The sequence below is a fragment of the Staurois parvus genome, unplaced genomic scaffold (genome assembly GCF_062004578.1).
Source record: "Staurois parvus isolate SC_StPar_1 unplaced genomic scaffold, SC_StPar_1.0 ptg000948l, whole genome shotgun sequence".
In the NCBI taxonomy this organism is placed as follows: Eukaryota; Metazoa; Chordata; class Amphibia; order Anura; family Ranidae; genus Staurois; species Staurois parvus.
The window spans coordinates 3,687-16,369 of record NW_028318744.1 but is presented as its reverse complement, the minus strand read 5'-3'; the positions used below and the strand labels follow the sequence as shown (position 1 = coordinate 16,369).

Sequence of the window (12,683 nt, the reverse complement as noted above, 5' to 3'; positions counted from 1 at the left end):
TTGTTTTGTTTTCCTTTATAATAAAAGTTCCCGTAAACAGTCACATGCAAGCAAATCTGAGATAATTGTCTGTATTGGGGGCGATGTTGGAAAGCCCACCTCCTTTTGGTACTCTAGCAGCCATGCATCTCCAGGTTCCTACGTGTCTCCTGGGCTCCTGTAGGCGGGTTCCCATTGTGGTCAGTACTGCAGACAGCTGAAGGAGGACGGCGCATGCTTGAGAATCAGAGGATGTCCCATCAGCTCAGGAGCAGCTGCTCAAACGTCTACGTAGAAGGGTGACGGGTTTGGTCTTCTCATCCTCTTGGTCGCTCTCACATTGTCTCTGAAAGGTTAAATAGAGGGATTGGAAGCCTTTAGAGACAGGTGAATGTTGTTTCCTATCTACAGACTGATTGGGGCTTGGTTTTTTGAAAGGAAAAAGCAAGTGATCCAATAATTTACATGCAAAGAAGGTCCCCTTCCTTCCTATGGAGAGGATGTTGATCCAGCATACCAACAATAGCGGCATCTCCATAACAAGGAACGGAGAGACCAGCTGGGAAGTTGACAGCAGTGGCTGTGTGGGTCCTCATGGGCTGCACAGGGATCTTTCAGGAATATGGACAGTTGGGTTACAAGGCCTGTGTTGATGGACGTTTGTTGGTAACAGACAGGTTTTGAATTCCCATACATGAAGCAGGTCAAATGCGAATCAGAAAGTGGTCAACTGCAGGTCAGGTAATGACCTCAGAAGCAACTCAAACTGGTGCTCTCGAAGAAAGGCCAAACCCTTTTCAACCCAGAGGAACCCTTGAACTATCCTTCCTCAGGGAACCCCGGCAAAAACTACTATATCTGCAAATCTGGATACATTTGGGTGATGGTCAGCGGGAAGAATTCTCCTTGCACTTGTGTTCATTGGGAAGAAATAATCCCTTACACATAGCTAAAAAGATCGTCAGGGTCAGTGGGAACCTATTTGAGAGGCGGAAATTGCTCATTGCCCAAGGAGTCCCTATCAACCTCTGAAGGAACCCTAGGGCTCCACAGGACCCTAGTTGAGGAACCCTAGGGTTCCACAGAACACTGGTTGAGGAACCCTAAGGTTCCACAGGACCTTGGTTGAGAAACCCTAGGGTTCCACAGGACCCTGGTTGAGGAACCCTAGGGTTCCACAGGACCCTGGTTGAGGAACCCTAGGGTTCCACAGGACCCTGGTTGAGAAACCAACCTTTAAGGAACCAAAGGTGGCTTCCATGATACTCAAGAACCCAGAACTATCTGCATGATCATTGCATGAAGGTCTGGTTAATAGTTTTCTTTTTAATTAAACCTCCCCTATGGGTTTACACACACCCCTCACACCTGAAATGTGTGATGGTTAGTGAGAAAATTGCTCTTTACACTTGTGTTCATTGGTAAGAATTATCCCCTTACACATAGCTAAAAAGATCGCCAGGGTCAGCGGGAATCTGAGAGGCAGAAATTGCTCATTGCCCAAGGTGTCCCTATCAACCTCTGGAGCAACCCTAGGGATCCATAGGACCCTGGTTGAGAAACCCTGCCTTTAAGGAAGCAAAAGGTGGCTTCCATGATACTTAAGAACCCAGAACTATCTGCATGATCATTGCATGGAGGTCTGGTAATAGTTTTCTTTTTAATTAAACCTCCCCTATGGGTTTACACACCCCCTTCACACCTGAAATGTGTGATAAACACAAGTGTAAGGAGAATTCTTCCTGCTGACCATCACACATTTCAGGTGTGAAGGGGGTGTGTTCTGGGTTCTGAAGTATCATGGAAGCCACCTTTGGTTCCTTAAAGGTAGGGTTTCTCAACCAGGGTCCTGAGGAACCCTAGGGTTCCTCCAGAGGTTGATAGTGATGCCTTGGACAATGAGCAATTTCTGCCTCTCAGATAGGTTCCCACTGACCCTGATGATCTTTTTTAGCTATGTGTAAGGGGGTAATTCTTCCAACTGGTCAGCGGAAAGAATTCTCCTTACATTTGTGTTCATTGGTAAGAATTACCCCCTTACACATAGCTAAAAAAGATCGTCAGGGTCAGTGGGAACCTATGTGTAAGGGGGTAATTCTTACCAATGAACACAAATGTAAGGAGAATTCTTTCCGCTGACCAGTTGGAAGAATTACCCCCTTACACATAGCTAAAAAAGATCATCAGGGTCAGTGGGAACCTATCTGAGAGGCAGAAATTGCTCATTGTCCAAGGCATCACTATCAACCTCTGGGGGAACCCTAGGGTTCCACAGGACCCTGGTTGAGAAATCCTGCCTTTAAGGAACCAAAGGTGGCTTCCATGATACTGAAGAACCCAGAACTATCTGCATGATCATTGCATGAAGGTCTGGTTAATAGTTTTCTTTTTAATTAAACCTCCCGTATGGGTTTTGCACTACCCTTCACACCTGCAATGAAGTGTGGGCCCGTTTGCTCATCCCTCCACCACCTTGGACGGTAACCGCATCTATATTTTTTCTTCGGCAAGGCGCGGTCATAACCCCTGCCAGAATTTTTTTGACACTTAAAGGTCATACATCTTGTGGGGGAGAAGAGTTTGGCATGTTCACCCTGGGCTCTAGATGACCTAACAGATTTTTTTTTTGTGATCTGTATCCCATTGCGGAGATTTCCCTTCACTTCCTGTCCCCTAGGAAGTGAGGAAATCCCTGCACAATTAAGGGAATTCCTTGGAGACCCCCAGGTCACCAGAAGTAGTGTCCCCACTGGAAGATATGCCCTCTTATTAGTTTTCTGGGGACAACCCAAAAATTTTGTTTTTTCTTTTACTTTCACTTTCAATGATAATGGTAACCAGGACATATAGAGAGGGGGAATCTCCCTAACGGGGGCACAGACAGCAATAAAACCTGACAGGGGGTCTAATCCCCCTCCCCTCTATCCACACCTAAAAAAAAAAAGTTTTTAGTTATACTTTAAGGCTCCAATCACATCTAGGCATTTTTCATCGTGGGCAGAATCACTGCGATCCAAGGAAGCTCTGCAAAATGGACAAATCCCACCGCGCTTGTTCAGGTGAGATTCTGCCATGCTGCAAACTGGTCGAAGTGAAGCTTGTTGCCCCCAGAAGAAGCCCCTGCTCCTTGTTGAGCATCAAAGCTTCGCGCGATGCTGTTTGCCGCAACTGCAGTGCGATTTATCGCACAGAATCGCACCCGCATGTAGGTGCCATTGGAAATGAATGGCGCCTGAATAAGCGTGGTGCGAGTTGTTGGTTTTGTGGAACTTTTTGGGATCACGGGCGGGATTGCGGCAAATCTGCCTGCAATATACAAGGCGTCTAGATGTGAACGGAGCCATTGGCAACTACAAGCTGCTGAGTGTTGTCCCCCTAGGAGTGTGCTACAAATTAGAAAACTAATGCAGCCACAGCATCTGAAGACCATTAATCTGCAATATATCTATGTATATTCTTGGCTTTGGATACACTACAGCTAGGGTCGTGGATAAGGGGGGTACCAGCAGCCCTCCTGTAGGGGGCCCAGGCCAGCAAGGGGGCCCAGAGCGAATCAGATGTAGGCAGGGAGGTTGATCGGAACAGCGGAGGGGCGATTACTGGAACCGGTCCCCTGTATGGCTCCTTCTACAGCAGCTGAAAGTTGACTTCCTGGGGCAGACTGACCACTCATGGGGAATAGGGGATCATGGGGCCCCTGTGTCCTTGCCCAAACTCAAAAAAGCCTATGAAAAAGGTACCAGGGGCATCTCATGGGGCCGCCTACTGACCCCGGGCCCTCGGGCAGTGCTCGAGTTTCCAAATGGTCAGTCCGCCCCTGTTGACTTCTCACCTCCCGTCAGCTTTCAGCTGCTGCAGAGAGAACCATACAGGGGATCGGTTCCAGTAATTTCCCCACATCACCCCCCTTGTGCACCATATGTTTCCCCCTCTTCCCAGGCCCCCCACACTTCTGCCGGCTACCCTCCTCTCCCTTCCCACCGGCTGCAGCAGGCACTAAGACAATAGGATCCTCCGGGATGGAGAGTGGGGGAAGGTTCCAGGAAATATATCACACTTACCACGCCTTTTCCTTTCATGAATGAACACAATGAGCAATCAGTATTGGTCACTCGCTGTGTTCATTCATAACTGAAGTATAGTGAACTGTGGATTGTTTTTTTTTTGGGGGGGGGGGGCTGTCAGGTTGACTGTATGGGGCCCCGTGGTTTCTAACAGCAGCCCTGACTTCAGTGGCTACTGGTCACATCTGTGTGCTTTTGAATTATCATGACAGTATGTGGTAGATCAAAGTGACTGTTTTGGGGGGCAGCTGCCCCTCCCCCGTACTTACTAGATCCTCATCACTTTTTGCGGGATTACACAGCAGCTTCATGCGGCAGAGTCGATTACACGCGGACACCATGTTGTAGGACAGCTGAGGGAGAGATATGATCACATTCAATGACAACGTACAGAAGATGTCAGTGCCTATCAGTAAAATTTTGGTAACAATTCAATCCCTCCCGTTTGTAGGTTGGGTCTCCACAGGCAGCATTGGTAGAAAGCAGGCAGCGCAGTGGCTAAGTGGTTAGTACGTCTGCCTGGCAATACTAGGATCGTTGGTTCAAATCCCAACCATGGCACCACCTGCCTGGAGTTTGCATGTTCTCCCTGTGCCTGTGTGGGTTTCCTGCAGGTACTCCAGTTTCCTCCCACACTCCAAAGACATGCTGGTAGGTTAGTTGGCTCCTGTCTAATTGGCCCTAGTATGTGTATGTATGAATGTGAGTTAGGGACCTTAGATTGTACGCCCCTTGAGGGTTAGGGACCTTAGATTGTACGCCCCTTGAGGGTTAGGGACCTTAGATTGTACGCCCCTTGAGGGTTAGGGACCTTAGATTGTACACCCCTTGAGGGTTAGGGACCTTAGATTGTACGCCCCTTGAGGGTTAGGGACCTTAGATTGTACGCCCCTTGAGGGTTAAGGACCTTAGATTGTACGCCCCTTGAGGGTTAAGGACCTTAGATTGTACGCCCCTTGAGGGTTAGGGACCTTAGATTGTACGTTCTTTGAGGGTTAGGGACCTTAGATTGTACGCCCCTTGAGGGTTAGGGACCTTAGATTGTACGCCCCTTAAGGGTTAGGGACCTTAGATTGTACGCCCCTTGAGGGTTAGGGACCTTAGATTGTACGCCCCTTGAGGGTTAAGGACCTTAGATTGTACGCCCCTTGAGGGTTAGGGACCTTAGATTGTACGTTCTTTGAGGGTTAGGGACCTTAGATTGTACGTTCTTTGAGGGTTAGGGACCTTAGATTGTACGTTCTTTGAGGGTTAGGAACCTTAGATTGTACGCCCCTTAAGGGTTAGGGACCTTAGATTGTACGCCCCTTAAGGGTTAGGGACCTTAGATTGTACGCCCCTTGAGGGTTCGGGACCTTAGATTGTACGCCCCTTGAGGGTTCGGGACCTTAGATTGCACGCCCCTTAAGGGTTAGGGACCTTAGATTGTACGCCCCTTAAGGGTTAGGGACCTTAGATTGTACGCCCCTTGAGGGTTAGGGACCTTAGATTGTACGCCCCTTGAGGGTTTAGGGACCTTAGATTGTACACCCCTTGAGGGTTTAGGGACCTTAGATTGTACGCCCCTTGAGGGTTAGGGACCTTAGATTGTACGCCCCTTGAAGGTTAGGGACCTTAGATTGTACGCCCCTTGAAGGTTAGGGACCTTAGATTGTACACTCCTTGAGGGTTGGGGACCTTAGATTGTACGCCCCTTGAGGGTTTAGGGACTGATGTGAATGTACAATATATATGTAAAGTGCTGTGTAAATTGACAACGCTATACAATCTGTAATAAATAGGGGATCATTCACGTGGGTTCAGACCATGAAAAACAAAGGGTCTCTCCACCTCCGGGAGTCTATGTGTTTGCATTCAGCCATCTGTACAAATCAATTCTGGATATGAGGTTAGGAGCACCTAATGAAAGATATGGCCAATGCAGCCAACGCGTTTTGGAATTGGCCTCCTCCTTCCTCAGGGCTGAAAGTGTTACTAAACCCCCCCAGTACAATCAGTCTGTAGATGCAGTAAAGCATGCTTGTTATACTCACTGTGGAACCTAAGGAGTTAATCCTCTACATTGATCCTGACTCCTCTGCCCCTCCTCTTGTTGAAATGACCGTCTGATACAGACTGAATCTGTAGTCACATGCACATGCTCAGTTTGGTGTGTATTGCTGGAGAGGTTTTTTTTTTTCTTGGGAGAGTGCATGTGATCAGCACAGGGCCAATCAGCACTGTCCAGACAGAAGGTCAGGGGTTATGCAGCCTCATAGGACAGTCAGGAGAGAATGAAAACTCCTTCCACAAGCTTTAACCAGTGCTGCCTGGAGACTGATAGAAGTCACAAGACTGCTACATGCGGTTGATGAGAAAATGTATTTAGCAGTTTATATTTAGTATAATAATTGCATTTCCATGTTCTGTGTACTGTGGGAGACACGATATAGTGAATGCAGGGTCCGGGGAGAGCGGATATAGTGAATGTAGGGTCCGGGGAGACCAGATATAGTGAATGCAGGGTCCGGGGAGACCAGATATAGTGAATGCAGGGTCCGGGGAGACCAGATATAGTGAATGCAGGGTCTGGGGAGACCAGATATAGTGAATGCAGGGTCCAGGGAGACCACATATAGTGAATGCAGGGACCAGGGAGACCAGATATAGTGAATGCAGGGACCAGGGAGACCAGATATAGTGAATGCAAGGTCCGGGGAGACCAGATATAGTGAATGCAGGGTCCAGGGAGACCACATATAGTGAATGCAGGGTCCGGGGAGAGCAGATATAGTGAATGCAGGGTCCAGGAAGACCACATATAGTGAATGCAGGGACCAGGGAGACCAGATATAGTGAATGCAGGGTCCGGGGAGACCAGATACAGTGAATGCAGGGTCCAGGGAGACCACATATAGTGAATGCAGGGTCCGGGGAGAGCAGATATAGTGAATGCAGGGTCCGGGCAGAGGGGATATAGTGAATGCAGGGTCCATTGGGACCAGATATAGTGAATGCAGGGTCCAGGAAGACCACATATAGTGAATGCAGGGTCCGGGGAGACCAGATATAGTGAATGCAGGGTCCGGGGAGACCAGATATAGTGAATGCAGGGTCCGGGGAGAGCGGATATAGTGAATGCAGGGTCCAGGGAGACCACATATAGTGAATGCAGGGTCCGGGGAGAGGGGATATAGTGAATGCAGGGTCCGGGGAGACCGAATATAGTGAATGCAGGGTCCATTGGGACCAGATATAGTGAATGCAGGGTCCTGGGAGACCAGATATAGTGAATGCAGGGTCCGGGGAGAGGGGATATAGTGAATGCAGGGTCCGGGGAGACCGAATATAGTGAATGCAGGGTCCATTGGGACCAGATATAGTGAATGCAGGGTCCGGGGAGAGCGGATATAGTGAATGCAGGGTCCGGGGAGAGTGGATATAGTAAATGCAGGGTCCATGGAGACCAAATATAGTGAATGCAGGGTCCGGGGAGACCAGCTATAGTGAAGACAGGGTCCATGGAGACCAGCTATAGTGAAGACAGGGTCCAGGGAGACAGATATAGTGAATGCAGGGTCCGGGGAGACCAGATAAAGTGAATGCAGGGTCCGGGGAGACCAGATATAGTGAATGCAGGGTCCGGGGAGACCAGATATAGTGAATGCAGGGTCCGGGGAGACCAAATATAGTGAATGCAGGGTCCGGGGAGAGCGGATATAGTGAATGCAGGGTCCGGGGAGAGGGGATATAGTGAATGCAGGGTCCGGGGAGACCAGATATAGTGAATGCGGGGTCCGGGGAGACCAGATATAGTGAATGCAGGGTCCGGGGAGAGCGGATATAGTGAATGCAGGGTCCGGGGAGACCAAATATAGTGAATGCGGGGTCCGGGGAGAGCGGAAATAGTGAATGCAGGGTCCGGGGAGACCGGATATAGTAAATGCAGGGTCCGGGAGACCAGATATAGTGAATGCAGGGTCCGGGGAGACCGGATATAGTGAATGCAGGGTCCTGGGTTTAGTAACACTTGAAGGCCTGAGGGAGTCCAGTTCCCTCAAAGCAAGCTGGATCAACCACCATGCTATGGTTGTAGTGTGGCCCTATAGACTTGCATTGGTCGCATTCTATGGCATAACATGTATGCAGCCATGAGCAGCTGCATGCCATGGTTCAGGCGGGTTGGGGTAGTAAAACTGCAGCTCAGCCACCCGTTTTACCATCTCCTTGCCACACGCGTGAATGAAGCCTAAGATGTAGATTTTGCACAGGATCCGTTACATTTTTCACCAGCGCATTTTTTATTCAGCATCCTAGGGATGGGTGGTTTCTTCAGGACTCACCTTCCATTTCCGGCGTGCGTTAAATTTCTTGAAGTTCTTCATGTTGATCGATGATCGACTTCTGTTGACGGCTTGCTTTCTGTTCAGCGGCTGCGGGATCAGAGACATTCAGTTACACTGAGCTAGTGTACCACCTACTGACAGGAAAAGAGCACTACACCAAACTGGATCCACGCGGAAGTGTCACGTATGGGGGGGGAGGACAGTGGGGGGGGGGCGGTTAAGTTCCCTTTAACCACTTGCCCTCCAGAGGATTTACCCCCCTTCCTGACCACGCCTCTTTCTGCTACTCGGTGCTGCACTAATTCAACTGATAATTGCGCGGTCATGCAATGCTGCACCCAAACAAAATTTACATCCTTTTTTTCACACAAATAGAGCTTTCTTTCGGTGGTATTTGATCACCTGTGCGCTTTTTATTTTTCACGCTATAGACAAAAAAGGCCAAAAATTTTGAAGAAAAACGATATTTTTTACTTTCAGCTATAAAAAATATATAATAAACTCAAAGTTGGTTATAAATTTAGGCGAAAATGTATTCTGCTCCATGTTTTTGGTAAAAAAATCCCAATAAGTGTATATTGATTGCTTTGTGTGACAGTTATAGCGTCTACAAACTATGGTATAGATACTGCAATTTACGCCATTTTTTTGCTATACAGCGCTGCACTAGTTTAACAGACAATTGCGCGGTCATGCAATACGGTACATAAATGAAATTTACATCCTTTTTTTCCCCACAAATTGAACTTTCTTTCGGTGGTATTTGATCGCCTGTGCGGTTTTTATTTTTTGCGCTATAAAAAACAAAGTCTGACAATTTTGAGGAAAAAAAACAATATTTTGGACTTTTTGCTATAAAACGTCCAGTAAAAAAAAATTTTAAAAATCAAATTTAGTCATAAATTTCTGCCAAAATGCATTCTGCGACATGTCTTTGCTAAAAAAAAAAAACCCAATACGTGTAAATTAATTGGTTTATGTGAAAGTTATAGCGTTTACAAATGGCGGGAAAGATACTGGGATTTTTAGGGTTTTTTTATACTAATAATGGCGGCGATCAGAGACTTATGGCGGGACTGCGGCGGACATTCTGACATTGGGGGGTACTAATTTGGGGTCACTGACATCCCCAGTGACACCAATACAGTGATCAGTGCAAAAAAAAAAACACTGACACTGTACTAATGGCACTGGGGAGGAAGGGGTTAACTTTATTATTCAGGGAAAGGGTTAACTGTGAGAGGGGAGTGTTTTTACTAGGGGGCGGGGTGTGTACTGCAGGGAACACCGCTGATCAGTAGAAACTCCTCTGTCCTGATCAGGTTGTCCTGGAGCTGTCAGGGAACTGGCAGAAAGCACAGCTACTGCAGCTGTGCTCTCTGTCAGCGATTGCCGCTGATCGCCGGGACATAGCCGGTAACGACCGGCTGTGACCCAGCGACTGACATCCGCGGCTGTGATCGGCAGGACAGGTAGGGCGGCGGAGCGCCTCGCGCGCCCCCTACCTGTTTTCAAAACACAAACCTGTGGTCAGGTGCAGGGATGGACTGATCATTCAGATACTGTGGCATTGCCCGAGGGCCCGGGGTTAGTAGGGGGCCCCATGAGATTCCCCATGGTACCTGTCATGGGCTTTTTTGGGAGTGGTTTGAGTGTGGGCAAGGACACAGGGGCCCCATGATCCCCTGTTGTCCGGGGGCCCCATGAGTTGTCAGGTGCAATGTTTTGGACAACCACAATGCACTGTCAGGGCACAGTCCATCATGGGGTGCAGCCGGCGAACAGCCCGCTGAGCGCCCGTACCGTTCACGTGTCCGCCGAACACACAACTGGCCCATGTGCGAGACGAACTTACGTTCGACTTGAACATGCAGCCCATCATTAACCATTAACATGACTTACATGCCAAACTCTGACCTCCAGAGGGTGAAATGCGTCGAGGGCACGGCCAGGACGGAGCCAGGCTACTTCACTGACAATCAAGCTCTGATGGTGTGTGGCATTTCAGGTTATTTACATGCAAACACAGATCAACCACATCCTGCCCGCCATATAGTAATATGACGGACGCAAGGTGGTTCTCTTGTTCTGGGAGGACCTCATATGACGTCATCCCATTCTCACTGCGCATGCGCGGCTCAGGGAGCACGCAGCGCTCGGCGGTGCGCTGTGTCTCTCGGACACAGCGGATCATCGATTGCGGAAAGAGCCGAAGATGTCAGCTCGGTCATGTGATCAGCTGTGTCCAATCACATGTAAACAGGGAAATGCTGGTTATCTGCATTTCTCTCCTCACGAGCGGTCACGCTGACAGAGGAGAGGAGAGCCGGTAATCGGCATTCCTCAGAGGGGACATGTACACTGATCATCAGGGCACTGATGATCAGTGTGCCCTGATGATCAGTGTGGCCCCAGAAGTGCCACCTGCCAGTGTCCATCAGTGCCTCGTGCCAGTGCCCATCAGTGCCACATCAATGCCACATATCAGTGCCTACCAGTGCACATCAATGCCACATATCAGTGCCCATCTGAGCTGCCTTTCAGTGTCACCCATCAGTGCCAGTCAGTGCCACCTATCAATGCCAATCAGTGCCACCTATCAGTGCTGCCAATCAGTGCCACCTATCAATCCCAGTCAGTGCCACCTATCAGTGCCAGTCAGTGCCACCTAACAGTGCCATATATCAGTGCCATGTATCAGTGCCATGTATTAGTGCTGCCTACCAGTGCCTCATCAGTGCCCATCAGTGCCACCTATCAGTGTCCATCACTGCAGCCTCATTAGCGCACATCAGTGAAGGAGAAAAATCACTTATTTACAAAATTTTATAACAAAAACTAAGAAAAAACTTTTTTTTTTTAAATTTTCAGTGGTTTTTGGTTTGTTTAAGAAAAAATAAAAAATCCAGAGGTGATTAAATACCACCAAAATAAAGCTCTATCTGTCACAAAAAAACGATAAAAATGTCATATGGGTACAGTGTTGCATGACCTCGCAATTGTTATTCAAAGTGTGACAGCACTGAAAGCTGGAAATTGGCCTGGACAGGAACGGGGTATAAGTGCCCGGTAGGTGAGGGGTTAATGATTTGCATGCCTTGCCCACTGACAGGGGCGGACTGACCATTTGGAAACTCAGGCACTGCCCGAGGACCCGGAGTCAGTAGGGGGCCCCATGAGATGCCCCTGGTACCTTTTTCATAGGCTTTTTTCAGTTTGGGCAAGGACACAGGGGCCCCATGATCCCCTATTGCCCGGGGGCCCCATGAGTTGTCTGTCCGCCCCTGCCCACTGAAGAGCAAACCCGTGCGATCATCTACCAGTAACTTCATCACAGAGGTATATGGAGGCCACTGATGGCCAAGGACAGCTGTCAGTGTCAGTGGATCTTCCATGTGAGTGCGCCTTTATTTCCGACCGTCACCTACCTTAATCCATGGGTGAATGAGACATTCCACCGCTGTCATCCTGTCGCTGGGGAGAGCAAAAAAAAAAACAAAAAGCAGAATTGTTACAAATCCTAAAATAAAGCAGTTTATAACAATCAGTACAAAAAAAAAAAAATTGTCACTGCACACTGCTGATTCGCTCCCAATTTTTTTTTTGCCAAAAAAACTCCCAGTTTTGACTCGCTAAGGCCGGCTATACATGGGTCAATTTCCAAACGATTTTTCGTTCGAAAATCGGACCTAAGAATAATCGAACGATTTTTGCACGGTTAGTCGGGCAAATGGCACCGGACGATTTTCGTGGTTCCTCCCCATTTAGTTTATCGGACAGGTTGGAAAATTCGTGAAAAACAACCGATTTTCGAAATCATTGGTGGCACCATCGGATTACAGAACAAACAGGGGCGGACTGACCATTTGGAAACTCGGGCACTGCCCGAGGGCCCGGGGTCAGTAGGGGGCCCCATGAGATGCCCCTGGTACCTTTTTTATAGGCTTTTTTGAGTTTGGGCAAGGACACAGGGGCCCCATGATCCCCTATTGCCCCGGGGGCCCCATGAGTTGTCAGTCCGCCCCTGAGAACGAATTACATTTTCGATGGAAAAATCATTCAGAATTTGACCCATGTATGGTCTGCTTTAGTGGGGATGGGGATCTTCCGGGAGGTTGCAGTAGCTTGTCTACTTTCATGATGGCGGAGGGTGGTGCGGCAGGTCACGGTGCCAGAAAAAGGAAGGAGGAAGAACAGACGAGAGCGTTGGGTACCATCCATACTTCTCTACAATAAAATATTTCCAGCGATGTTCAGGAAACTCATCAGTGAGCTAGAAATGCTATCCAGCAAATGCTGCAGCTGAGCTAAAATC

The 12,683-nt window shown here is 48.6% G+C and overlaps 1 protein-coding gene across 1 annotated transcript; it reads right to left on the bottom strand.

The window, feature by feature from the left end:
* LOC149441769 (death-associated protein kinase 2-like) lies at positions 1-11,841 on the bottom strand. The gene is made up of 4 exons (XM_089656893.1): positions 11,797-11,841; positions 8,366-8,455; positions 4,313-4,396; positions 1-325 (listed from the first exon to the last, which is right to left on the bottom strand). The coding sequence occupies exons 1-4, from the start codon at positions 11,833-11,835 to the stop codon at positions 245-247; spliced, it is 294 nt and encodes a 97-aa protein (XP_089513019.1). The 5' UTR covers positions 11,836-11,841; the 3' UTR covers positions 1-244.
* Positions 11,842-12,683: the final 842 nt, after the last annotated feature.

What these genes read in the sequence shown, in the direction of transcription:
- LOC149441769 (XM_089656893.1), bottom strand. Translation starts at nt 11,835, where the DNA reads ATGACAGCGGTGGAATGTCTCATTCACCCATGGATTAAG. An exon ending in TCATTCACCCATGGATTAAG is followed by an intron (nt 8,456 to 11,796) that starts GTAGGTGACGGT and finishes CTGATCCCGCAG; the next exon opens with CCGCTGAACAGAAAGCAAGC. An exon ending in CAAAAAGTGATGAGGATCTA is followed by an intron (nt 326 to 4,312) that starts GTAAGTACGGGG and finishes TTAACCTTTCAG; the next exon opens with AGACAATGTGAGAGCGACCA.